Below are 25245 nucleotides of genomic sequence, written 5' to 3'. Positions count from 1 at the left end.
ATATTGGACATCTAAACGTTTGCAAGTACATAATTTTCTGCCTTCTGTAAAAAAAGATTTTTCTGAGTCTCTGAGAGTTCTGTACAGACCTGTTGGCACAAAAGGTCTAAGTCATCTTTTGAAAGGCATTGTCTTACTTGGTCGAGACTTTGGCATTTAATGGAGAAGCAGCCCACTGAATGGCTCCTGTCTGTCAAATTAAAAACAAAGGCTGTCAAAAGACTTTTACCCTATCAGTCTTTTCAAACTTGACTAACCAGTTTTGTATTTAGAAGTTTTAAAAGTCTTGTAATTACCCAGACCCCTGGTTTAGGTTCACAGGTGCCTTCAGGACTCTGTACCTGAGATTTGCTGAGTGCCTGGGAGGCTGGAAGCTCCAGGAACTGAACACTTGTCAGGATCATACCGTGAAGGCTTGTATTTGGTTTCATGCTCTGGGGGCTATAGCTGTCCCCTCCTTTCTCAGAAGATTTTTCCCTCTTGCTTGGATAAATCTAGTTTCAAATCTTTAAGTCACAAGGCTACAAGTAAAAAATATCACTTGAATTTATTCTTTCCAGTATTCTGAACTAGTCTCAGGGCTGGACGGCCCTCTTGGGAACAAATAATCCATCTCTGGGCATCTGCTAACTCCTAGTAGAGAGCTACTGTTAACCTTGCCCACTGTCAATGTCGCTTGAAGAGCAGAAATATTTTTGACCAGGAAAAATATATTTACCTAACTGAGATATGCATTCACAGAGAAATTTGGAACATTTTTGCCTTTATTTTCTGAATAAAGAAGGGAAGTATTTGGCTTGGTATTTTAGTGTGTTGATGCTAAGCACAGAATTCACTTTGTGAATTAATAACTGCAATTCCATGCCAACAGCAAAGGGGAGCTCTGCTCAGTGAGCCATAGGAGGAAACAGAAAGAGAAAGACTAGGTACAGTTGTTGATCAGTCTTTCCCCTCACTGGCTGAAAGACAGGTCTGCCCCACATTCCTAGGGAAATGTGGAACACAAGGCTTTCAGTAAGTATGATCACAGTGGCGACATTTGGGTATCACTGCCGTGTTAGGCTTTAAAATACATCAGTTATGTGTACAGTGTAGATATTACTGTAAGGAGTGAGCTGGCATGTGGAAACAGGGAAATACAGGGACATATGGGGCAAATAAGGCACTGTTACCATGGTAGTACCTTTCCAGTTGAAAATCTTAAAAGGAAATAATATTCAAGTGGCCATTTTAGCACTTTGCTTAAAAATATCTTTTGATTCTTTCTCTATCTCTCCTTTTCTCTTCAACTTTTTCCTTTTCATGTGCTCCCCACATCCTGCACCTTCATACAGTCAAATCATCTGACCTGGCCCGGCTGCTGGCTTTACTTAGCCTGCTCAGGGGTCTCATATCAGCAGCAAGTTCAGCAGGTGCTGAAGGCCCTTCCACTTCATCTCTCACCACCTCCTCTTCTGCTTTCTTCACCCCTGGCTCTTCCTGAGGCCTTGGCTGCTCCTCCTCTCTTTCCTCCTCCTCTGCTCGTACCTTCTCGTCTTCTGGTTGCTTCGCTTGCGCATATGATGGTAACCTCTCATCGAACGCCCTGGAGAGATCTTCCAGTGGTCCCATCCCAATCTTCTCCTCAAACTCATTGTAGGCTGATGGAAGGGGACTGGGCTCAACCCCTACTTCCGTGAGAGGGAAATAGTGGGACACCGGCTTCTCTTCTTCCAGCAGCTTGTAGCCTTTGGCCTTTGGGATGGAGGGGACTGCGATGGCATGGAGGGGCTTCTCTGGGACCTCTCCAAGCTGCTCCTCTGCTGGCCTCCTCAGAGCCCTCCGGATTCTTTTCAAGATCAAATGACTGATCTCCACCAGGTTGAGGAAGAGGGACACGGAAGCCACCACCAGCATGAACATAATGAAGATGGTCTTCTCCGTGGGCCTGGAGACAAAACAGTCCACAAGATTGGGACAGGGCCACCGCCCGCAGCGGTAAAGGGGCAGAATTCGGAAGCCATACAGGAAGTACTGACCTACTATGAATCCCACCTCAAAGAGGGTTTTGAAAATGATGTGGAAGATGTACGTTCTCAGGAGAGTACCTTCCAGGCGAAACTTCTTGGTTCCATCAGGGTTGTTGCCTTTGTTTTGGTTTGGAGCCAGGGGCAGCTTCTCTTCATCCACCTCAGCTTGCTGGCGCCTCTCAGCTTCCTCCCTCTCTTTCCTCTTCTCCTCCATGCGGACGTGGTGCACAGCATGTCCGAAGTACATGAGTGAAGGGGTGGATACAAAAATGATCTGCAGGACCCAGAGCCGGATGTGGGAGATGGGGAAGGCCTCATCGTAGCAGACGTTCTCACAACCAGGTTGCTGGGTGTTGCACACAAAGTCTGACTGCTCGTCTCCCCACACGAGCTCGGCAGCCGTGCCCAGGATCAGGATGCGGAAAATGAAGAGTACTGTGAGCCAAACTCTCCCGATGACAGTGGATTGCTCGTTCACCTGCTCTAAAATATTCCCCAAGAAACTCCAGTCACCCATTTCTTACGGTCTAAGGGAAGAAAAAACAAAGAGAAAGACCACAAATTATGCTAAATTTTAAAGATTTCAGGTTTTCCCGCTGATGTCTTTTGTTGCTTTGAGAACAGAAAGGCAGGCGTTTGCTTGCTTGCTGATTTGCCTGTTCACAATGATTTATTAGCAGAAGAAGGGCTGGGAAACCAGAGCAAGCTGCCTGCTAAATTCTTCCTTCCATGGCTCTAAATGGGCAATTACTTTTCAGCCAGGGAGTATATTTATCTCCTTTTGCAGGTGAGAGTCTTCTGTGGCGCCTTGTAGGCTCAGTTCTGTGAATCTGCTTAGATTTTGTACACGTACAAACACTCACCAGCAATACAGTGGAACAGATTTATCAGCAGGCAGCTGCAGTGGTTAGAAGGGAGGGTGAAGCTTTCAAATACTTCTGCACCAGAACCCCTCTCAGGTCAAACAGATCTCAAATCTGCACTCATCTTGCACCTAAACAAACATGAATTCTCTCTAGGTTGCAAATGTCAATCCTACTTTAACAATCACTGTTGGCTAAGAACAGCAATTACAACGCCATTACTGTGGTAGTAATGCTGTATAAGCTTAACAACTGCTATATAGATTAGTTTTGCTATATAGAATATGTTATATGCAATATAATTATTTGTGGCTATTGGGACTATTCTTTGCACCTCCTTCTAAGGTTGATTGCCACGCTGACAGTGGAACCAACCTGGGGAAAACACCACAGTCTCTAACTGGGACCTAAAATGCTATTTGCTGTCTCTAAAATGTCAGTGCCACTATCTCATGCTAACACAGAGCTGGAAGCCAGCTGCAGATACACTATTGGAAAGCTAAGGCAGTCATCCATTTTTGAGTAATGCAAGTCAAATATTACATCTGTCATTACTTTTGCATTATAGGAAATTATTCCTAGGTCAGGGCTTCATTCTGCATATCCTGAACTTCCCACTATATAATTTCAGGCAAGGGAAGATTTATGAATGAGGAAAATAGAGATGAAAGTTGTTTTGTATGGGTTGATTTAACACATCACAGCAGTCTGAGGTCTCTGAGGAATGCGGAATATTACAGTGGCCCAGAAAGACCAACTTGTAGAGCATGACAAGTGAAACAGGGAACATTATTCATAAAATAGCTGTTCACAGGGATCTAGAATTCCGTCTCTTAGATACTACCTCCATCTATAGTTCCCTAAATGCAGACACATACACAAGCACTCGGAAAAGGAAGGTACAGTAAACAGCATGAAAATCTGAGTATCTAAACTTTCCTCCTCCTTCAGATACCACTGGGATATATTTGTAATGCCATATGTTATGACACACCAACGCACACCAGTCTGTTTCAACTACTCTGTGTACGTAGTCACACATAGACAAACACGGAAAATATTGAGAATTCTATGGCTCAGGGGAATTTCACAAATTTTCAATCAGAAAAAAAAAAAAAACCCACAAAAAAAAGCCCCACAAACTTATGATGGCATTTTGCTAAAGCAAGATGGACTCATATTCCTTGTCTTCAAACCTCACAATATTTTTACCCCAGACAGCCATGTTAGAAAATGAAGAACAGAACACAGTTCCTCAGCTTGCACAAACACCTCGAATACATAAGTGGCAAACATATAATTTAATCACCAAGGAAAATTGCTACTTTCTCAGTCATTAAAGTCGTGTAAAGAAGTGTGTTAATGTCAGCGCTTACATTAACAAGTCTAGCAGAAGATTATGCTGTTTACATACATTATCTAAACTGATTTAAACATCCTCTTTCTGCAAATTCACAGAGCAAAGTACACCCCCCAGTTACCAATCACGTGCAACTCTGTAAAAAACATGACTACACACAGTACAAGCTTCATTGTCCCCCAGGCACCTCGGTTACCTCCATCCCCTTCTCCCCCTGTGAGTCACACTGATATCTACGCTATCATTCGAGCATTTCCCCTGCAGCCCTCAAGAACAACATTCTAGGTGTGATAGACCTCATCACACGGAAAGCTCTCTGTACAAGAGAAGAGAAAATGTTTCCTGTCTAACTCCATCGCACGTCTTGCTCGCAGCTTGCTACGTTTGGCTAAGCCCTCCCTGAGATCACTTCCAGCTGGCCACGTTCTTCACAGCTCTGCCATGCCCATCCCCTCTGTTTTCTGCAAGTGGAGCGGTTCGAGGTTGCTCGGTCGGTTCAACTGAGAGCAATGATATTGGGTGGAGGGATGAGGAGCTGCACAACCAGTCAGAATGCCTGGGGTTCCACCTGCAAGCAGTCAGCCCCTCCAGCCTCAAAAAAAAAGAGGTATTTAGGTAGCCACCTTTCCCCTGAAATCGCCTGCCACGAGGAAAGAGCAGGACTCTGCCTAAGCCCGCTCAGAGCCAAGAGATTGGTGTTGTGGGCTCTCCTGGGCTGGCCGCAGACCCCCACCCTGCGCTCCCAGACGTCGCAACCTGCGCACGCTACCGGCGCGAGGGGCTCGACAGGTTAAGGATGGGGAGCAAGCAACTTGCCGCTGTCAGAGGCTCCACCGAAGAAATGTGTCCCCCTCCTCTCTTGGCACTCTGCAGGGAAGAGTGAACTTTTGTCTCTCTTCTTCCCTACCCTAAAAGCCCCAATCTTGTCGCACGACTGAGCAGATATGACTGAATTGGCTCTGATGGTGGGTTTTAGTTGCCCTGCAATATTTAAGCTCCAAGCCAGACGGCTTTATGAAGTGAGTGACAGTCAGTGACGTGGGGAACAATAGGGAGAAAAAAATAGAGAGAGAGGCAGAGACACAGAGGGGAGAGTCCACTGAACATGAAAAAGCAGAGGGGGGAGAGGAACAGGCAGCAGGCAGTGAAAACCTAATACATGCATAAATGGGAGTTTGCTCAGTTAAGCAGGGACCAAAGCATCTCTGCAGTTCCACTGTGGTTCAGCACAGCTCTGTGTGTGCCCACACTCGCTGGTCTTTAGGTGCTGTGGTGTGGCAGATGAAAAGGGAATACCAACATCTCTGATGGTGGCAGCATTGATTGAATGAATTTGTTACCCTACGCCCAACTCTGACAGACAAGTTTCATTACTGATTTTCAGGCAGGTACTGAAGTACTGGGTTTATATTTGGCATTATCGGATACTTTGGTCTGCTCTTTAACATCTTTTACCTGGAAAAAGCAGCAGAATGGGAAAACAAGATTATCAGTCAATATTAATCAAGGCTGAGAAAGATCAATTTTCACAGCCTCACCTCTCAGTGTCCCAGCTCTGCTTATTTTTTCTTCCAAATGCATCTTGCATGTGCACATGCATCAAGAATGTCTAAACCAAACTGTTTTGTTAAGGAGCACAGCTGAATTCCAGCAGCCCAGCACACAGGAATGTTACCGCAAGCACACTTGCCTGCCACCAGCCACCTGTAAAAATGCTGGAGAGGTCAGAGAAGAGAGGAACCACAGGCTCAGTAATGCATCCACAAGTACAACTAAATGCCCTGAGAGTTTTAATTACAAGTCAAAGGCTATAACCTTACTCTGAGGTATGGTTTTTGTAGTCTCTCTGGAGGCATTGCTCAGAATGTTCTCTTGGTGCTCAGCTCTGAAGAAAAAGAGGATTACTGGAAGCAAGATTTGCTAAGCAGTGATACAGATGCCAGGCTCATAAAGTGATGAAGCAGCAAGTACCTCTCCTCTCTCTTTATGCAAACTCAGCACTGAATTTAATTTCCCAGAATGGCACTGGGAGACACTCTGTCTCCAGAAATGCTATCATTTGAATGAGATATTAAAACACGAGGGCCACAAAATTTTGTACCTTCAAACCAACAGTTTCAGGCCACTCTTCTGTGTTTCTGGGCATTTGTGTCCATGTAAGTTCAAGCTTCATCTCAGGAGTTGTCTTCCCAAACAGCTTTTCAGCTGATTTGCGGAGCCCCAAGGTCCAAAGCACAACTGGAGGCAGAGATGATGTTTTTCAAACTGGATTTCAAAAAAGCTAAAGTGTGAGAGATGAAAAATAATAATATTTTGCAAGAGGAACCAGTCTGGAGACACAAAAGAAAAATCGCCCTCAATGCACATAGTTGGACTGAAAGTTGTATTAAGAATCCTTAAGAAATCACTCTCCTAAATAGGGAAGCAGTAGCAGAACATTTTTTAGCCCAATGCCACATAAAGCATGGGAACAGACTTCCTGGAGAGAGGACACAAAATGGAGAATTCATAAGTCCCAAGAACACGACATGAATAAGAAAAGGCATGGTTGGATAAATGAGAGGAACAAGGAGAGTAAGGAGGAGGAAAGATCACCTTTGTGGTTTTGTTTTGCTTTGCTATATACTACTGAGATAAACAAGTATCAATGCATGAGTGAGTGGTCATCACTGCCACCCTCAACCCCTTTCTGGGAAGCAGTAAGAGAGGGAGGAACAGTACCACCAGCATCCACCACTTTCAGAGAGTATCTGCAGGCTGGTGCATCACAGAGGGCAGTTGGTTCAGATGTTAAACTGCCCATTCTTTTTCAAACCAAAACTGTCTTTTTGGAAAACTCAGCTCTAGCTGAATGTGCACATCCCTTTCTAGGCCTTTTCTCTCTAATATAATGAGCCAAACCCCAAATCTGGTATGCAACTACATGGCTGTAGTCCATCTCTAAATTACATCCAGCTACTGTCAGAGACCTTTCCCATTAACCTTCTATCTGCCTTTTGCTAATGCTATCCAAATATCAAACATTGTCTGACAAGTTGCAGAACAGCTTGCAATATGCAACTGATGCAGAAATTACATTGAAGTCTGTGGTTATTGGGTGTGTGTTACCTTCATCCAAATGATCAGGGCTGACTTTCTTTGGTATCACAGAGTGCAGAGCCTTTAGCGTGGGGTGTGCCCAGTTTGCAGGACATTTCTGGTTTATGGAAAACCGGAGTCCCTTCATCTGGAGGCTTTTTATGCAAGCATCACTGAGCTCTGGGCCAGGTTCTCCAACTCACTAGGGCCTCCTCCCTCTGAAGAGAAGGGTCTAAATGAAAATAAAGCAGGGCAGTGAGGAATTACTGTTGTACTGGGGCTATGCAGAGAAGAGGGCAGAGCACGAGAAGAGCAAGAAGTTGACTTGATTCTCCTAGGCACAAGGGTAATGCTGGAAGGCACGGCTACCTTTGTAGCATGAAAGCAGTGGCTGTGAAAGGAAGGAGTAGAGACCATAAAAGCAAAGGTCGAGAAGCCTGGACCTCACGTGCAGCATGTGACAATCACCGAGTCTACAAAAGAACTGCAGCACTGACAGTGCCAGACTGAGAAGGGCAAACACTTTCAACCTGTGTACCTTGGTATTTATGTTTTCATTAGGCAACCTGTAGATGTGCTGAGTACTTTCATCCCCAAAAACCAGTGCTAAAAATAGTGAATAGTATTTCACTATTCACAGTGCTAATAGCTAGTGAAAGTAACACTGTTAACTCACAGTGGCTTTTCCTTGCCTTCCGGACTTTTCTTGCCTTCAAAGTCATGGGCATCTCCTGCACTTTTCAAATACTATTTTCTTTTGGAAAGAAGTTTGCTTCATTGCTGACTTCTCAACCTTTATCTGCTTTGAGGCTGGCGATGGAGCTTCTGTCCCTGGCACCACTGAGTCTGTGAAGTCTCCACTGCAACTCAGCCTTTTGCTCAAAGACTACGAGGTCACTTGGGGAATGTGGGATTTTTCATTCCAAACGGATTTCCAACACAGACATGATGTCAGGACAAGGCAGGGCCATGCTATTGAACAGCTCTGTTCATGCATGATAGCAGATTGTGCAATTATATAGCGCACAACCCTGGATAACGATACCCCTCCCTCAAACAGAGTTATCTTCTGGGGATCTGCTTAGCTAGGAAGTGGCACACGCTTCCTGTTCTTCTGCTGAGCACACAAACCTCTCACTTGTGGCAGAGGCTGAACACTGGGCACATTCAGCCTCCCTACAAGAAGCTGGGACCTTCACCCAGCGCTCTCCTGTGCCAGACACTCGCCCAGCTCTCTAGTAACGTGTGTCCTCGTCCATCCCAGAGCCAAAGGGATCTATCCTCTCATCGCCAGATTTTATCATCTCTCTGCCACCTACTGGCCTCAGAAATCAGGTAAAGTGCAGCCAGCCCTGGACAAATCTTTAAGCAGACCTTACCATGTCCCTGCAAGCCTGGCAAATGTCACTGCCTGCATTTTTAGGGCCAGGCTCCCAGATTTTTCCAGGACTCTCTCCAGGCAGCAGGTGGATATGAATTGCTGGGGAATATATTTTGCTAGGGAGGTGCAAGCAAACCATAAAGAAAAGAGAGGGAGGAAGATATAAAGCATCAAGGAGGAAGAAAATTGGGGAAGTATGTAACAGGAGGGCAGGAACACAGGAGAGGTGAAGATAGGGCTGGGTTGTGCTGAGCCTCTAGTGGAGGATGAATACTTATGGGAAACATGTTTTTAATTTAAGGGATGGAACCAAACTAGACAATTAATAAAGATAAGCAGGGCAAAAGTGAATGTCTTTCAATATCTGTTAAATGCAGTTCTTCTCTGAAAATTACTGTTCTAGGAGGACCTGGGGAATTACAGGCCAGTCAGCCTAACTGTGATACCTAGAGAGATATGGAACCAATTATGAAACAATCAATTTATAAGGAGCTAAAGAACAATAAGCTGATAAGAAACAGCCAGCAGGGAATTTTGAAGAACAAATCATGTCAAACCAAGATAATTTCCTTCTTTGACTAACAGGCCTGGTAGATGAGGAGGAAAGGGTAGGTGTAAAATACTTTGATTTCAGTGAGCAGATAGAAAATATCTAGATTACAGGCTCCCAGAGCACCAAGCAGAGTCACCATGCAGAAGGTACACAGGTTGAAGTACCATAATCAAGGGTAATTATCTGGGCTTCACTTTTCCAGCTGGGAGAATTGTGTCCCTGAAGTTCTGCCTCCGGGGCTGTTCAGTATTTCCTTGAGTGTCTTGGACAACAGACTAGAGGACAAAAGGAAGAGGATGGCAGCTGGGCTGGGGGTCAGCAGTCCCTCCTGAAGGCAGGAGGCTGAAGTGATTGGAATTTGAGAGGAATGTGAGACACTGGGGAGCTGGGCTGCCTCTGCAGAGGTGACTGCACCAAGATCCAGCTCAGGAAAGGGCTGCACAGACACCAGGTGTGCTGCTCCAAACTCAGTTGTGACCGGTCCAGCAGAGAGAGCTGAGTGGGACCCAGTGTGTGTCTGTTAAGTGAGATCCCCACAGAAGAGGATCTCATTCTGAGGTGCTTTAATGCAGATTTTGTGTATAAGGCAAGGGAAGCAATTATTTTGTGCATTTATTTGATACTGCTGAGCTCCCAGCAGGAACAGTGTGTCCACTCCCAGGCACTACATTTTACAGGAGATGCAGACAAGCTGGAGAAAGTCCAAAACAGAACAGCAAAATGATAAGAGAGGTGGAAAAAGCCCCATGACTTACAAGGAATGGATAAAATAATTGAGTTTGTTTTCTCTAGGAAAAGAACAACGGGAGGGGAGGTATGATAACAGTCTTCCAGCACATAAACATTTGTTATAATGGGGGGAGAGACTAAACAGTTGTCCCCTACATTCACCAAAAGTAGAAGAGGAAATAATCAGCTTAATTTGCAATAAAAATGATATAGCTAAACATTAGAAAAACACTTTGCAGTGGCAAGAATAGCAAAGCACAGCACCACACTGCTTGGGGAGGCTGTAGAATCACAGGAGGTTTTTATGAAGAGGTAAACAAACATCTGTTAAGGATGATCTTACCTCATAAGCAGAAAAACAAACAGGGGGAGAGGGAGGCTTTCTAAGGCTCTATGGTTTTGGGTAGGACCAAAGACCTGAAGAAACCTCAGGGAAATATTTTCAGTTGAAAAACACACACAAAAATAATAGTATGTTGCCACCAGTTGTGAAAATCCAGCCTGGGGGGACACCAGCTCAGAACTGGGAGTGCAAGCAAGGAATTCCACTGGAGTTAATTATCTCCTCTGGAGCGGGGCTAATTAGCTGGGACAGTGAGAAGCACGGTGGAGCTGTCCTGCTTCCCGCTGCTCAGCCCGGCTATCCATGCAAGGAGAGCTGTCCCCAGGACACCTTCAGGGCGGTCACGAACGAGTCCTTTGCCTCCGCTGAGGGCTCTGAACGTGCTGCAGAGTTAGAGGTGTTTGCTCACCACAACCAATGCGCTGTTTTGTCGCCCAGCCCAGCCTTCCAGAGGTGCTGATTTGACCTTGTCCCGGCGCAGCCCGGGCCGCTAGCGGGCGGTGTCTCCGCATCCGTGCGCCAGGGATGCTCCCAGGGATGCTGTGCGGGACCAGCAGCGCCGCGGGCACGCTGAGCCTTCTCCGGGCTGCACCCCGCCTTCCTCTTCACTCGCTTCTTAAACTTCGGCTGCAGATGCAAAACTACGCACGGCAGACGCAGGAGAGTTGTAAGAGGAGAGGTTGTGTGAGAGGTGATGCTGTAATGACTATTCTGAATACGATTTTTTTACTTTTACAGTGGTTAAGCAGATGGAGTTAAACTGACATGAAAATCATTTTGATGCCTCTAATTTTACCTATAGACTCAGTGTAAACTTTGTTGACAAAGCACCTTTTTTACTAGTACTTTCACCTGAACCTGCATCCCTTTTCCAGCAAATATTTCATAGGTATACCAGCTGACCTGCATGATTTTCCCTTTGACAATAACATGGTCAATAATAGCAACTTCACCAAAATTATATCAATAGTAAAAATTCATTAAAAGTACAAAGAACAAGTAAGACAAGAAAGATGAATTCTCACGTGTCAAAGGTAACTGCAGAAGCACCAGGAAGAGAAGAGTTCTCCTTTAGACACACTTCATGGATCAGCATAATTTCACTTAAAACCCGACCAGACTATTTCTGGAAGCACAGACCTTTACAAGAGTGTGTTAGTTAGAAATTCTAAGTTCTTAGAGCATCTGCAGTGGCATTTCTGAAGAGCAGCACTGGGGCAGGGCCCAGAGCTCACAGGTAAATTGTTAACCATGCATTATGCAGCCATCATACACAAAATGCCTTTCCCTAGATCCCCATATAACCTCCTCTTATCTGTCCCTTTCCCTGCCTCCTGCCTAAAACTTTGCCCCTGGTCACAGAGGTGGAGCACATCACTGAGAAGACATAAAAATACAGGCATACTGCACACGTAAGTGGTCCATGGACTCAAATTTCTCGAGGTTATGGCCCTTCCACCGGTGCTGAGATCCTCAGGAGAGGAGCAGAGGCACAGCTATCAGGAGCTGGGAGGGATCAGGCCAGCCAGGGAACATGTTGCTTACAGCCAATCTGGGCTATGTGAAGTGGATCCAGGGAAAGCAGTGACAAGTACCTGATAATACTTCTGGTAATTAATTGCTCCAGGCCTGCCAGTAAAAGAGGAGCTAATAATATCTCCCAGCCTCTTGAGGGGATCTCCATATGTTTGTTTTATCAAGACTTTTTGTGCAATCTCTTAACATTCCCAGGCAGAAGGAGCTAGAAGGGACAAAGCTTCTGAAAGATGGGAACAAGTCTGTATGCCTGGGAGCATCCCCTGTTACCTCACTGTCCATTGGGGTCTTTGCCTTCCAGTTTTTGATGGGGGCTCATTCCCTACTCCTTTCTCACTTCTTCTGGGCTCTTCTCACACCACCAGGGCCTGCCTTGCTGAGTGGAAGGCTCAGGGCTCTCAGGAGCGTTGTCACCACCCACTCTCCACCTTTATCTCCCTGCCTTCATTTCCACACCACGGAACCACACAGCGTAGGTGCACTCTGCACACAGGGTGTGAAGGTGGCCCAGGAGAGCTCACCAGCAGGCCAGGGCAGGGATGGGGATAGCAAAGCATTATCTCTTCTTCCCATCCCAAGAGATGTGCATACCTGCTGTGCACTTTGGCTGACCTCAGCTTCCCATTTCCCACAGCAGAGCGCGTTCCCAGCCTCTCTGGGGAGGACATCCGTGGGGATGGTTCCTGTTTCCCTGCCCTTTCAGTCTTCCTGAGCCTGATATGATTGTTTCTTTGGGCACAGTGTAAGAGATGCCAGCAAGGAACGGAAGCCTCTCATGCCTCAGCAATTCATTAAGAAGTAAAGGAGGTTATTGAACTTGGAAGCTGTTGAGCCAGTCATTCTCGTTTCCTGATCAAGAAGACAACCTGCCCATAGATACATCATTCATCCAGAGGTGTTCAGCATTCACTGAAACAACTTGGCTTCAAACTAATAAACAGCCAGATGGAGAGAGTCAAGGATTTTCTACATAAAGATCTGCCAGAAAACATAGGTGGGAGAGCCAAAGGGCTTTTCCAGTTTGGAGAGGCCTGGAGATTTTTTCTTCATTATTTCCAGCAAGCTTCAATCCCTTGCAGCCCTGTTAGCGCTCAGTGAATATGATATTCTTAGGAGGAATATGGTTTAAAGCATGTTGGGATCCTTTTAAAAGATGCATGAAGACTCTCTGGGGGTTCCCTGTCCTGTGTGAAACCTGGCAGAATTTCAAGGAGCTAATTTCATTCCATTCCAAACTTCTAAATCCCACCTTAGCACAGCAACTGTAGAACACTCTTCCACATGCCCTGAACTATGAGGCCCCATTCCTGTCTGGTTGATAAACACCATCCCAGTGAATGCAGCTATTACAGGTAGCTGCTCAGCAAAATGTAGGCATGTTTTCTAATGGATTGTATCTCTCCAGTCCCCAAAGCTCTGAAGCAAGGACATGAGCTCTAATATTTCTGTTTGCTCCCCTGCTTTGGCCCAGGGTGCAGCAGGTTTGGTGTGTTTCTACTCCCCCTGAGCAGTGCTGAGTTTATGCAGCTGCAGCCCTGACTCTGCCTTTCAAAAGCATGCCCTCCTTTACAGGAACACAATATAGAAGTCAAGTCCATTCCAGTACATCCTCTTTAGCTGCACACAATTGTGGCATTCCTTTCCAGTTTATATTCATCAAGGCTTTGCCTGCCCAGGGGACTACAGCTGTAAGACATTGCAATAAATGCTGGCGTGGTTTGTAAGACAGTATTAAAATCAATAGGTGTAGCCCTAAGACTGAGTAGGGCAAAAATAAAAGTACTTGCTAGCTTGTTTGTGACTTTGAATCACAATTTCCTAGTTATCAGTATTCAGTATTTATGAGTTGGGGCTCCAGTAACAGGATTGATGATTTGGATGGATAACTAAGAAATACTGGGATATGGCAGCACTGGTTACTCAAGCACCCACCAAAGAAAAACTTAAGTTTTGCTTAGCTTAACACATGACAATGTTGCTGACTCAGACAACCTTGAGGATTTTTAAACATTCCTAACATCTTCCTCATCTGCAGACCTTAAATCCAATAGAACAAAACTTGTGTTTCTCTTATCAGGATGGGTAAAGTGGTAGCAGAAATGAGAGGCTGGTAGCAAGTTCCCTGATCCCCAGCTCGCTGCACTCTTATGTGAAAGCAGAAGGAGGTCCAAACTGGTAATGCAATGCTTTAAAAGATATGTTGCTTTAAGAAGTCCTGTTTCCCAGCCCTGAAAAGAATTCTGGGCTAAATAAACACCAAGAAAGTATTTAAATACAAAAATATAAATAATCACTAGCAACTGCTTAAAAATCATTTACGAGGCACCAAAAATACACAACTCCCCAGTAAAGAAGGAACAGTGCAACTGGAAAAACACAACCTGATGTAAAATTGAAATGAGGCAGCTTAAAATAAGTAAGGTGTAATACATGTAACAAGCAGTATGAGAGAAGCTGAATTTAAATTAGAAGATAAGAATTATAAAAAATATGATGGAGGTGAAAGGGGGGGGAAAAAGACTGACAAAGGTCTTTTTTTAAAAAGAAAATTAAGACCAGAAAGAGTCTGACTCATAGTATTGATCTGTTATCAGATGGAAATCTTAGATTATTCAATAACAATGCAGAGAACAACAAAAGAAATCAATAAATACTCCTATCCTACTGCTGAGAGGAAAGAAAGTAGTTGATGAAGACCTTGGTAATGACATGTCTATTCCTGTACTACCCCAGAGGAGTTAAATACCACCTACTAAATCAGGCATTTTAAATCACCAGGACTAGGTACCTGGCACTGAAAATGTCTAACTTTTGTTAGTTTTGGGGTTTTTTTTTCATAAGGTGCATACATAATTCCAATATTATGTTGATCTTCTGTACTTCTTGGTGCAATGGGTAACTCCTGGAGGAGAAGAAGAAATCCCATAGTCTGCCTTTTTTTAAAAAGGCTATGTAGAAGGGCATAAATATTTTATAATAATCTGATAATTACTCACAAGTAACTACAGACCTGTGATAGGATCTCAGACCCGAACTAAATAATGAAGTGGCTAACAAAGAACACAGGGAATAAAAAGAAGGAAATATAACTAGGGGCAACCAACATGGGCCTACAGAAAATTCACCCCCACTGAACTGTGTTCCTACTTTTCTCCAAGGAAATTGCATGTACAGTTGTTAAATATAACAAAGCTGGTACAATATACTTGAGATCCTGGAAGGCAGTTTCCCTTCTATCATGTGGCACTATGATTAAAGAACTTGTTTGGCATAAAAATAAGACAGCAGTCATTAAACAGACTATAAATGACCTATCAGACTGGTTCCAAAACACAACTGAGAACTAGAAGTGGTTGGGGGTTTTTCTGTAGTATGTTTGTACCAAGGTCCTGGAGGGTGTTCGGCATCAGGATATTTTTAGTAATCAATAATCTGGAAGAAAACATCAAACATTTTACAAAAGCCACCAAGTCCTGGAGAGGGATCGTGAAAAAGGGCACCGCAGAATCAGGCACACCTGATGGCTCAGAGGGTTGGACAAACACAGCCTGGGTGTGCTTTAGCCCTGGGAAGGGAAGGGCAGCTCCTGCCCTTCCGCAGGGAGACCAGAGCTGTAGCTGTGCTGTGGAGAACTTTGTCCCAGGAAGCAGTGACTTCCTGCAGGACTCTGAGCTCCGGGCAGCTGAGGAGCTGCATGGACTCCCACTGCACAGCTTGGGCTTGACACACAGAGGCAAGGTGGACACACCTCAGTCCTGCCTGGTTTATCCTCTGCTGTCAAAAGCTCCTGTTACGTGTTCTCCCTAGTTCATCAAATTTAAAAAATAGTGCTTATTTTCTGGTTCAAAAGCCAGCTTATTTTAATGGCTACCTGCCAGCTTGAATGAAGAAGGTGTCAAGGTGTACCCCCCAGAATTGTCTTCTTACCTCGTACTGAGCATGTGAGATTGCAGATCTACATGTCTGCTGATATGTAATTTTAAGGGCTCAAACCTGCTCATCTCCAGTCCACCTCCCAAAAACAATTTATGATTTGTGAGGTAGCCCAGAAAGCAGAGTCACAAGTGGTGAAGTGCTGCATTGTCCTGAGGATTCTTACACAGCATGAGGGTGCCAGCAGCCTCCTGTTTGGTACTGCACCATTTCAACTGCATTGGAGCACAAACACCAGTCCTGGAGAGCTGTTGATGAACCTACAAAGACTTCTGAACGACCTGGAGACAGACACTTGCATGAACAAGTGTCTTGCATCTCCCTGATGCCAAAGACCAGTCAATGATGAGTCTCAGATGTCAAAGGCTGGAGCCACCCCATTTTTCTGCCAACTATCCAGTGCTGTTTCCATGCTTTGACATTCAAAGATTGCAAACATGGATGTCTCCGAAACATCAGTCTTGGGAAAACCAAAGTCTGCCAAAGAATTTAAGGAAAGGTTCTTTGTTTAAGGAAAGGATGCCTGAGCTTGTCTGGGTAGAAAAGTCTCATTCATGGAACAAGAGAACAAAATAAACAATATAGGGTTTCTCCTAGTGCAGGGCAGGCTGAAGCTGGGACTTCTAGAGGCAGCATTTAATCTACAGTGTGTCCTTAGAGAGAAGATAGAACTTCTGTACTGATAGAAATTTCCATGTGAAAGGAGATCTGTGAAACTGCCAAGAGATTCTGGTGATCCAGGCCCAACTCTCCCTTGTAGGCAAGGTATTTAACAGTGACAAAAGTAAAGATGGTTGGAGGCAGACCACTCATCCCTGGCCCATGGAAACCAATGCCACAGGCTGGGCCTGAGCCCTGAAGGACTGCATTTATTTATCCAAGAGGTTTCAACAGCTGTGTTTGCTACAGAGAGGGGAATGGGCTTCTTGGGAAGGATTTCCATCCGGGCAGCAAAGTCCCCATGCAGCAGGGACAGAATGTTCTTAATGACTCATTAACTCGACTGTTTAGCACAGCAATAAGCCCTGGATAAGGAAAGAGCCAAGAGCAGCCCTGATTGCCAGAGAGGGGTGGGGTAGAGCAGAGGTCCTGACAAAACCTTTCACCTTCACTCCTCACAACCAGCTCTCCACCTCAGTGGCACCACGAGCACAGCCAGCTCTGGTACCACTGGGAACAAAACCACGGAATGGCACGTTTCTGGCAAGAGCCATCGAGGCCAAAAGCTGCAGGGCCTGGAGAAAGGGAGAAAGTCTCCTGGGGCCCGCTGTGCGAGCACAGCCGTGCTGACCGCGTGCTGGCGCACAGCGATAACATTGTGTGCCGAGGTTGGCACACACTCCAGGTGAAGTCACAGGAGGAAAAAGCTTCCCACCCCGCACAGCCTCGGCAGTCACATCCACAGATCCTCGCACGCCCCACCCAGGCAGCCCTGCGGCCCTGCCGGGCTTTCCTCCGCTGCCCTGAGCCAGGGCTGGCTCACGAGTGGCCATTGTGTTTCCTAGGAAGTTCTGTCACTGTTACAGCACGCTGTGTGCAAAGGCTCAGAGCCTCTGCTGGCACCTCCTGATGCTGTCCCAGCCTCCACCTGCATCAACACCCATCCTTCTGCTGCTCTCAGACCTCACACATTGCACCTCTGAGTCTTCCACAGGCACAGACTTGGCCTCTGACAAAGTTTAAGTCTGCGGGGAATAAGGTAAGAAATAAAGCAAAACCTGGCATCAAGGGAATATAGATTTTCCACCAAAAAAAAAATAATTAAGATGTTCATTGAGGTAGCAGAAGGAAGAACTCATTCTGGTTTGGCTAAGAAATACAAGAGAGTAACAAGGTTTAAAGTTTGAAATGGATGACAGAGCCATAGATGATGGGATGTAAAAGGAATGCCTTGATTAGGCTAGAAGAGAATTAAAGCACCATTGATAGATGACAATTAGTCATCACTGACCACTTCACTGGACACTAATGAAGCTTCATTTACTTTGGGATATCAGAGCAACATTACCCAATAAAAAGGTGAAGCAAACACTGGTGAGTGTTTGCACAGGGCAGGGTGAAAAGGAGCAATGCCTTTGCCTCTTGCCCTGAGGTCCCAGTTCTCAACCCCAGAGCTGCCTACAGCTGTGAGCCAACATCTGACTGTAATGCCAGAAAGAAGTGGCATGACCATCCAGACCCACATCTTCACAAACTTGCGTCAGAAAACTTGGCAGAAATCCTCCCATCTCTACAAGGGTCCAATTTCTGACAAGAATCCAGCCACAACTTTAAAGCCTCGTGGGAAGGATCCTCCAAAAGCCTCCCTGAGTTTTCCTAGTGGTTAATTACAGATGATGTTTAAAAATAGTGGTTCTTCTCACGTCATTTTTTTGGGATTTTAAATCCAGTTTCACATTCCTGTTTTTGAGTCTTACTGCCCCTCAGTCTGCTAGACCACAGGAAGTTTTTTCTCCTTGTAGGTATATATGGACACTGAAAAAAGTTAGTCTTCAGCTTTCCCTTTTCACCCCACCTCTTGAACCTCTTTTACTGGAAGGCACACTTCCAATTCTTCAACACTCTCAGGCATTGTCCCTGAAACCTGTTCCATCCAGGAATAACCAACAAAAGCACTAAACAGAGTACATGGGAAGTGATATGTTAGTGCTAAATCACACACACACTCAGCCCTTCCTAGAACCATTCAGTTTGTGGCTATTTACTGAAATCTGCATGAGTTCCCCCAGCTACAGCATCCTCCTGGAATTCTGTAGTCAGCCAATGAGCTGCACCAGCCCCCACTCCTTCCTGAGACAGACTTGCCAACTGATAAATGCAGCCTGTATTCCTTATTCTTTGACATGTGACTTACAGCAGCTAATGTTATGCTTGGCCCCATCCTTCTGAGTCATCCAGACTATTGCAGTAATGTTCTTTTGGTTTGTGGTTGGGATTTTTTAAATTTTTTTTTCCAGATCACTGATTTTTTTGAGTCATTCCTACTGATCAGTTCCTATCTTGCTGTCTTGCTCAATAGCACTGAGCCACAGATGTCCAACTTTCCAATGTTTACTCCTGCTTACAACTACACATCTCCACCCATTTGGAGAACTGATGGGTTTCCCGTAAAATCCTAACATCTGTACTGCAAAAAACCAGCAGCAAACCTCTCTAGAAGCACTGTAGCAGCACCACTTATTCCTGCCTCAGCCTACCTCGTGTAATTTGACTCTCAGAGCTTTAAGTAAAGCCAGCATTTGATGAATGTTTCTGTAGAGCCTACCACAAACAGGACCCTAATGAAGAAAGTTTTCCTCTTTCTGGCTGGAGCAAAAACAAGCTTAAACACACTCTCAGCTCCATCCTGTGTCAGAAAAAAAAACAGCCTCGATGCATACTGAAATACAGGATTTCCACAGGACTGGGCACCAGGGAGATGCATGACCTGCAACAGGGGAGGTGAATCAGGAGGTTAGACAGTCACAGTTTTCTTTATAATGTACTCACATCATCTTTTCAGCTGTTAGATACACAAATATGGGATTACATTGCCATGCCTGGTTGCCTTAGGGGCAGTGTACAAATTACAAATAAGCAAATATATGGATTTCTTGACTTCCAAGGGATTTTTTGAGATTAACTACTTAACCCCTAATTACACCAACACTAGCTGGCTAATGAATAAGGTGAGACAACACCCTTGGCTGGTAAGATGCACAATGGAAAAAAAGGAATTTCATCCCATGGAGGAAACAGGCTCATGGATCTGGCAGTCTTACTGTGCAGATTTCCCATCTGGGAAAAAGGAATATCTGAAGTTTCACGTTGTACTGTAGGATCACTGTACAAGAAGGTATGAAATCCCATGGCTTTGCTCTGTGCAAACAAAGGGTCCAGGTGAAACAGGTCCTACCTGGACAGGCACTTTTCCCCCACTGTTATAGCTGATGAGTGTGAGAACAACCTACCTCCTAGAAGATTTTAGTTTAGCTGTAAGGGACGCTTCTGTTCCTGCATCATCCATGTGCTTTGCACTTCAGTAATCTTCACTTCAGTCCCCTGACAGGACCAGGCAAAACAGAGCAATGCCTTACAAATAATTCCAAAGCACCCACACCCTGCAAACTCTGCACCCCATGGAATGGCTGTGGCCTGTCGTGACAGACCCATGGAGATTTTTTATGCCAAAAGCCTACATGCCAAGAAGAGCTTCAGAGACTCAAGCTGCAGCACCACTGTCTTCAAGCTAGCAAGAGGGGTAAGGATAAACACAGCATCCATGACTACTGCATGTGGCACTTGCCCTGTGATCCACAGAGTAAAATACCAAATGCATTCCCTTGCTCCTATCAACCTTCTCATTACTTTGGGGAACACAGGCTTACTCAGAAATCTGATACAGAGGAGCCAGACCATGCTAGAGCCACAGCACCTCCCCCAGATGAATTCGGGATCGTTATATAGGTGATAAATTCTACTCTCATTGAGAGAGCAGCAGGGCTTGGGGACCCATCATTTGTGTACTTGCCCCCACAGAGGCCCTTAGCCTAGCTAGCTGAAAAAACACAGTGTTTATGGAGTATATTTAATGGCTGAGCCACTTCTCCATTGTTCGAAAAAATGTTAATAGTTCCCCCACCTTTGTCTAATTATTTTCTTCTTCTTTCCTGCTTTCTTTTTGTTTTGACTCCTTCCCCTTTCTGTGTCTGACTGCTTCAGCTTGATAGGACTTTGATTTCCTCTTTGGCCCAAGATTCTGCCTTCAATACCATCTTCTTGGATGATCTACGCCAGTGGCACTGGGCACTTCTGTCCCCACAAGTGATGGGCTTCATCCTCCCCACAAAAGCATATTTCAGTAGTATTAGACCTGTTCAGAAAAGCAGACAGCTCTTGAGTACTGTCAGGTCCTTATTGTTTCATACAGGAAGAGCCTGTTTATAGCCTGGGGCTTGCAAGGAATTTGAAATGCTTTCTTCCACTTGGAGGGCAAGCAGCTGAAGAGAGCAGGAATCCTGCCTCCCCTCACAAATATCTTGGCATTCCAGATATCAGCCTTACCTTTAGATCCTGCAGCCCAGTAAATATGCTATCACATATCCCAGTGCTTACCCAGCCTATGCAATCTGATAGGCCACCTATACTGAAGGGGGTGATTAACATCTAAGAAGGGATGGGAGGTGACCTTCCACACAGCCATGATATATATTTTGGGAAGAGCAAGGCAAAGTCAGAAGGTCTTACTAAACTCTTTGATCATTTAAGTTTCTGGTTACCAAATAACCACCAGTATCCTTTCCACAAACGCATTTATTCTTAGCTGCATGAATTCCCATCCCCACTTCTGCAATATTAGTGTCTACTCCTAAGCTACATACTCCTAAGCTACATCTTTCCTCCCAGCTACCCCATCATCCCCCAGCAGCTCCAGTAACCCATTCCCCAAATGCTCTCCTTTTCCTGCCTGAAAACATGCCATGCATCTTGCTTGCTGCTCCCTTCTCTCACCTTCTACAACATCCCAGTCACTTGACATGAGCAGCCAGCAGGACACACTTTGAAAACTTCCACTTCTAAGACCTCCACACAAAGAAAGTAAGAGAATCTGCTTAGTTCATGGAGTTCTCATAGCTTCTCTCGTTCCCCTGACAGTTGTACAGCTGTTACATCTGCTGCTGCTAACTAGACTCGTTTTCAGCAAAGCACAGCAGGAGCTAAAGAAACCTAATTCTGGCAACGTTATAACACCAGAAACACTCCCCCACTTTCATTAATTTCATGCTCTGCTTTTTATTTTCTCTAGTCCCTTTTTTCTTCTCCTCCTCCTCCCTTTTTTTCTGGCACTGTGAACTTTTTCACCAGGTCAGCAGCAAACAGGAGCAGCTCAGCTGGGAGCTCACACCCCCTCGCTGCTGCACAAAGAGTGGAGGTGGCTGGCACTGGGTGCCTTCGCAAATACCAGCCCCCTTAGGGGATGCCACATCAGGTATCCATGGGAAAAGAGTTGCTGAGGGCATGGTTTCATAAGGACATGGATATCACACACCCATAGCACGTGTGTCCATCTGAAAATGGGACTCACCACCTTACTGTCTTTCCTGCTCTGTGTACAACATGTCGTAAAGCACTTGAAAAAAAAAAGTGATAAAATTATAGTAAGTCAGGCTGGTGGTGATGTGGCCCCATAGGTCACTAATTAAGTCACATTTCACAAAAATATGGGAAAAAAGAAGAAAAAAAATCAAGATCAACACTTTCTCCATTTGACCTCAAGTGCCTTGGACAAAAGGCTCCACCCTTCAGGCTGGAGCACATTCTGGAATGAAATTGACTCAAATCTGAAGTGGAAGCTCCTTGAAATGTCAAAGAACAACCTGTATGAGATCTAGCCCTGACAGAGGGATCCCAGTGGAAAGAAGCAAGACCTAGATGTTACAAAATACAGACTTTGAGGGCATTACTGACAGAGACCAGAGACAAGGGGGCATCAGCAGCACTGGAAATCCAAGTATTGCTCTCAAAGGGCTAACAGTGGGTGCCAGGGGGCAAATGGCAACAAACACCTTATATTCCCTTGCCCACCTCCTAGCTGGGCAGACAATCAGTATCCATGACAAGGGGAATTAGTTTTCACTGTTTTCAAGGTGTTGTGGTCTCAACGCTGCCCAGTATGAACAAAGTCCAAAAAAAAAGAAAATCAAGAAGACCAACAATATTGACATGCAGTGTAATAAATTTTGAAGGCTTGGAAAAAAAGCATAGATGCATTTTCAGTCAAACAATATAGACAGAAAGTCAGGTTTCAGAGGAGAAAATGATGAGATTTCATAGGTTCATGTTCAAGGCAGGGCTTAGACACAGTAACAGGCGTGGGGATCTGAATGTCACTGTCAGGGAGAAGAGCAGAAGTGCTGGGGGTGATGAAGAGTGGTGCTTTTGGGAAAAGGCCCAGGTTTCCCACACAGAGTTCCAGATGTTGGTGGGGGATGATGGAAGACTAGAGAAATGGTGAGGCTCTGAAATAAAGAGATGCTAGCACAAGATGTTGGGCAGGAACAAAAAAAAGCAGAAGAGGAGAACACTGCAAAATACAGAAAATAGCAAAGTTGGTGGGAAAAAAGTGAGAGACTCCTAAAGATGACTGGGGCAACACTAGATATTCCTGTGAGAAGAGCTTTGGGACTATGATTTTGAAAATAAACTTTGAGGTATCCCTTTAAGTATTGGAGAATAAGAACTTGGCAAAGCTCATGTCAATAGAGGGAATATGGAAGGAGTTTGCTCCATTCTGCAAGTTTGCAGCATGTGGAAGTGATTATAGGAGTGATTCCAAGAGCAATGCTATATAAGAGATCTGGGTTAATAACATTCAATAATAACATAGTACAGAGTAGAGCTGTAGCCAAAGAAGAAAAAAAAATATGCCAAGAGCTGTATAAGCCTATTTTCTGAATAAGATATAAAAGAAGGACAGCAAGTCAAATTGAAACCTTCCATTGATTTCTCTGCAAGTTTCTGTTGTTAACTATAATTCCTTTCTCTAAAGCAGTCCCTTGTTTCACCTTTAATCACTTAAAATATTTGGACCAGTAAAGGTGAAGTCAAAACTTCAACCACAAAATAAAGGACTTTGACTCCCTGTTCTGTGGTAAAAAGTTGAGAGGTTTTTTCTCAGCAAGAAACTCTGGCATCATGGATTTTCCCTCCAGTTCAGAAAGGACACCCATTTTAAAACCCTTTATTTTTTTTTTTAACAAAACAAAAGTAAAATAAAGGAAAAGGACTTCTAAATTTCACACTCAGAAGGAAAATTATTCTTTCCAACCAGTCAGGTTTCATTGTTCTCCCGTAGTGGCAAGATACTGTTCACCAGTTTGGCAGCAGTTACAGATTTCAAAAATTACATACCTGCTCAGTAGATGCTCAGGGTTTTATATTCAGAGAGCCTCAGTTCAGACCATCAAGAGGACTCTCCCAAGTGTATCACTGCAAGCTGCTCACCTGTAAAAAACAAAAAAATTAATTAATTAAAGCTACCTTTAAATTGCTGTGGGCCCACAGGTAGGCCTAGAGGTAAAGTAGCAGTAACGTGGGAAAATGATAGCCTTTTTTAGTGATAACTAAAAAAGTACCAGAACTACTTAGGTGTTTAATACCCCAAGAGAAAGAAAAGAGAGAAAGAAACCACAACCCTGGGCATTCCTTCCCAACTTTATTGTTTATAGCTCTGAGAACTAACATCCTGCAATCACTTCACATGGCTAACACATCCAACTGTGCCAGGTATGGGAAAGTCCCAGCGAGCCCCACTTCTGCAAACCCCTCTTCTGCCCCAAAATTCCCTTGCTGCTGCGCCCATCCCGTGGTGCACACCTTGGAGATCATCCTGCCCTCGCCTTGTCCCAGGTTTTGAGAGTTCCTTTGTTACCTTGCTGTGCCCTGGAGCCCCGGGCTGGTCTCTGGCAGCTCAGCTCCCATGCTCGGCAGGGTTTTCTGCAGGGCTGCTCACAGATCGCCCCGGCATTTTATCGGCGCCGCGCGAGGTGAGCACGGACACGATAAGGAAGCGCTAAAAGTCAACGAGGTGCCACTGACAAGGACTGGAGCTGGGCTCACGCTTCCCCACGGCCCACGTGTGTGCTGACACTGAGCAGCCCAGGCTCCTTCTCACCAGCTGCTGCCTTGGAAGGAGGCACCTTTCGCCCTCTCCTCTCGGTGTGCAGCCTCCTGTCCGTCCGTCCATCCATCCCATCTCCATTGGAAGCAGTCACAACTCCAGCCCTGCAGCGAACAAATTTTTTCTTATGGAAGGTCCAAGGGTTCCTCAGTGAGCATTTAAGAGGTTTTTCTTTGCTCAAACACACTGATGGATGTGTCTCCTGGTTGCTTCATGCCTGCCCACCCTTCCCTCCCAGGGAGGAAAGATTTGCTGCCTGAAGTGACTTCTTTCCCAGGCAAGCATTCCCGTATGCCTGGAGCAGAGCCCCCAGCAGCATGCCTGGCATACACTCCACAGAGATTAGCCCCCTGCTCAGGCAAGCCCCAAGATCTGGGAAGCCTGCTGTGACTAGCAGCTTGATTAGGACTTGAGTGTTTTCCACCAGATTTTCAGGGGAAGATGAAAAAGCTCATGAGAAATTTATTTCTGTTGTGCACCCACGGTCCCTGAGCTGAGTCCCACAAAAGAACAGGAGTTTAACCAGCTCACAGGGCAATAGATGCTGTTAGAGTAAAAACATCCTGGACCCATCCTTGCCACAGTGACCATTAACTCGACATGGCAAGAGCAGAGACAGCCCAGCTGGCCACAGACTGATTGGAGTGTTTCAAAACAGCCTGAAACTCAGGAATCTGGACCCAAATGTGTATCAAGGACATCCCCTCTACCTGAGCTGACACAGGTGGGGCCCAGTGGCTCAAAGCAACACTACTCTGGAGAGCAACCAACTCACCACAGCACTGCTACCAGGCAGAGACA

General features: G+C 45.2%; 1 protein-coding gene across 1 annotated transcript; it reads right to left on the bottom strand.

The window, feature by feature from the left end:
• Positions 1 to 796: 796 nt before the first annotated feature.
• On the bottom strand, positions 797 to 24277 carry GJA8 (gap junction protein alpha 8). The gene is made up of 3 exons (XM_041420986.1): positions 24196 to 24277; positions 23676 to 23768; positions 797 to 2536 (listed from the first exon to the last, which is right to left on the bottom strand). The coding sequence occupies exon 3, from the start codon at positions 2524 to 2526 to the stop codon at positions 1327 to 1329; it is 1200 nt and encodes a 399-aa protein (XP_041276920.1). The 5' UTR covers positions 2527 to 2536; positions 23676 to 23768; positions 24196 to 24277; the 3' UTR covers positions 797 to 1326.
• Positions 24278 to 25245: the final 968 nt, after the last annotated feature.

This window comes from Onychostruthus taczanowskii, unplaced genomic scaffold (genome assembly GCF_017590055.1).
Source record: "Onychostruthus taczanowskii isolate IOZ18803 unplaced genomic scaffold, ASM1759005v1 scaffold67, whole genome shotgun sequence".
Taxonomy (NCBI): domain Eukaryota; kingdom Metazoa; phylum Chordata; class Aves; order Passeriformes; family Passeridae; genus Onychostruthus; species Onychostruthus taczanowskii.
The sequence above is the reverse complement of the archived record's forward strand: the minus strand, read 5'-3'. Positions and strand labels throughout refer to the sequence as shown.

Coding starts and splice junctions, on each gene's coding strand:
- GJA8 (XM_041420986.1), bottom strand. CDS start 2,526: ATGGGTGACTGGAGTTTCTTGGGGAATATTTTAGAGCAGGTGAACGAG.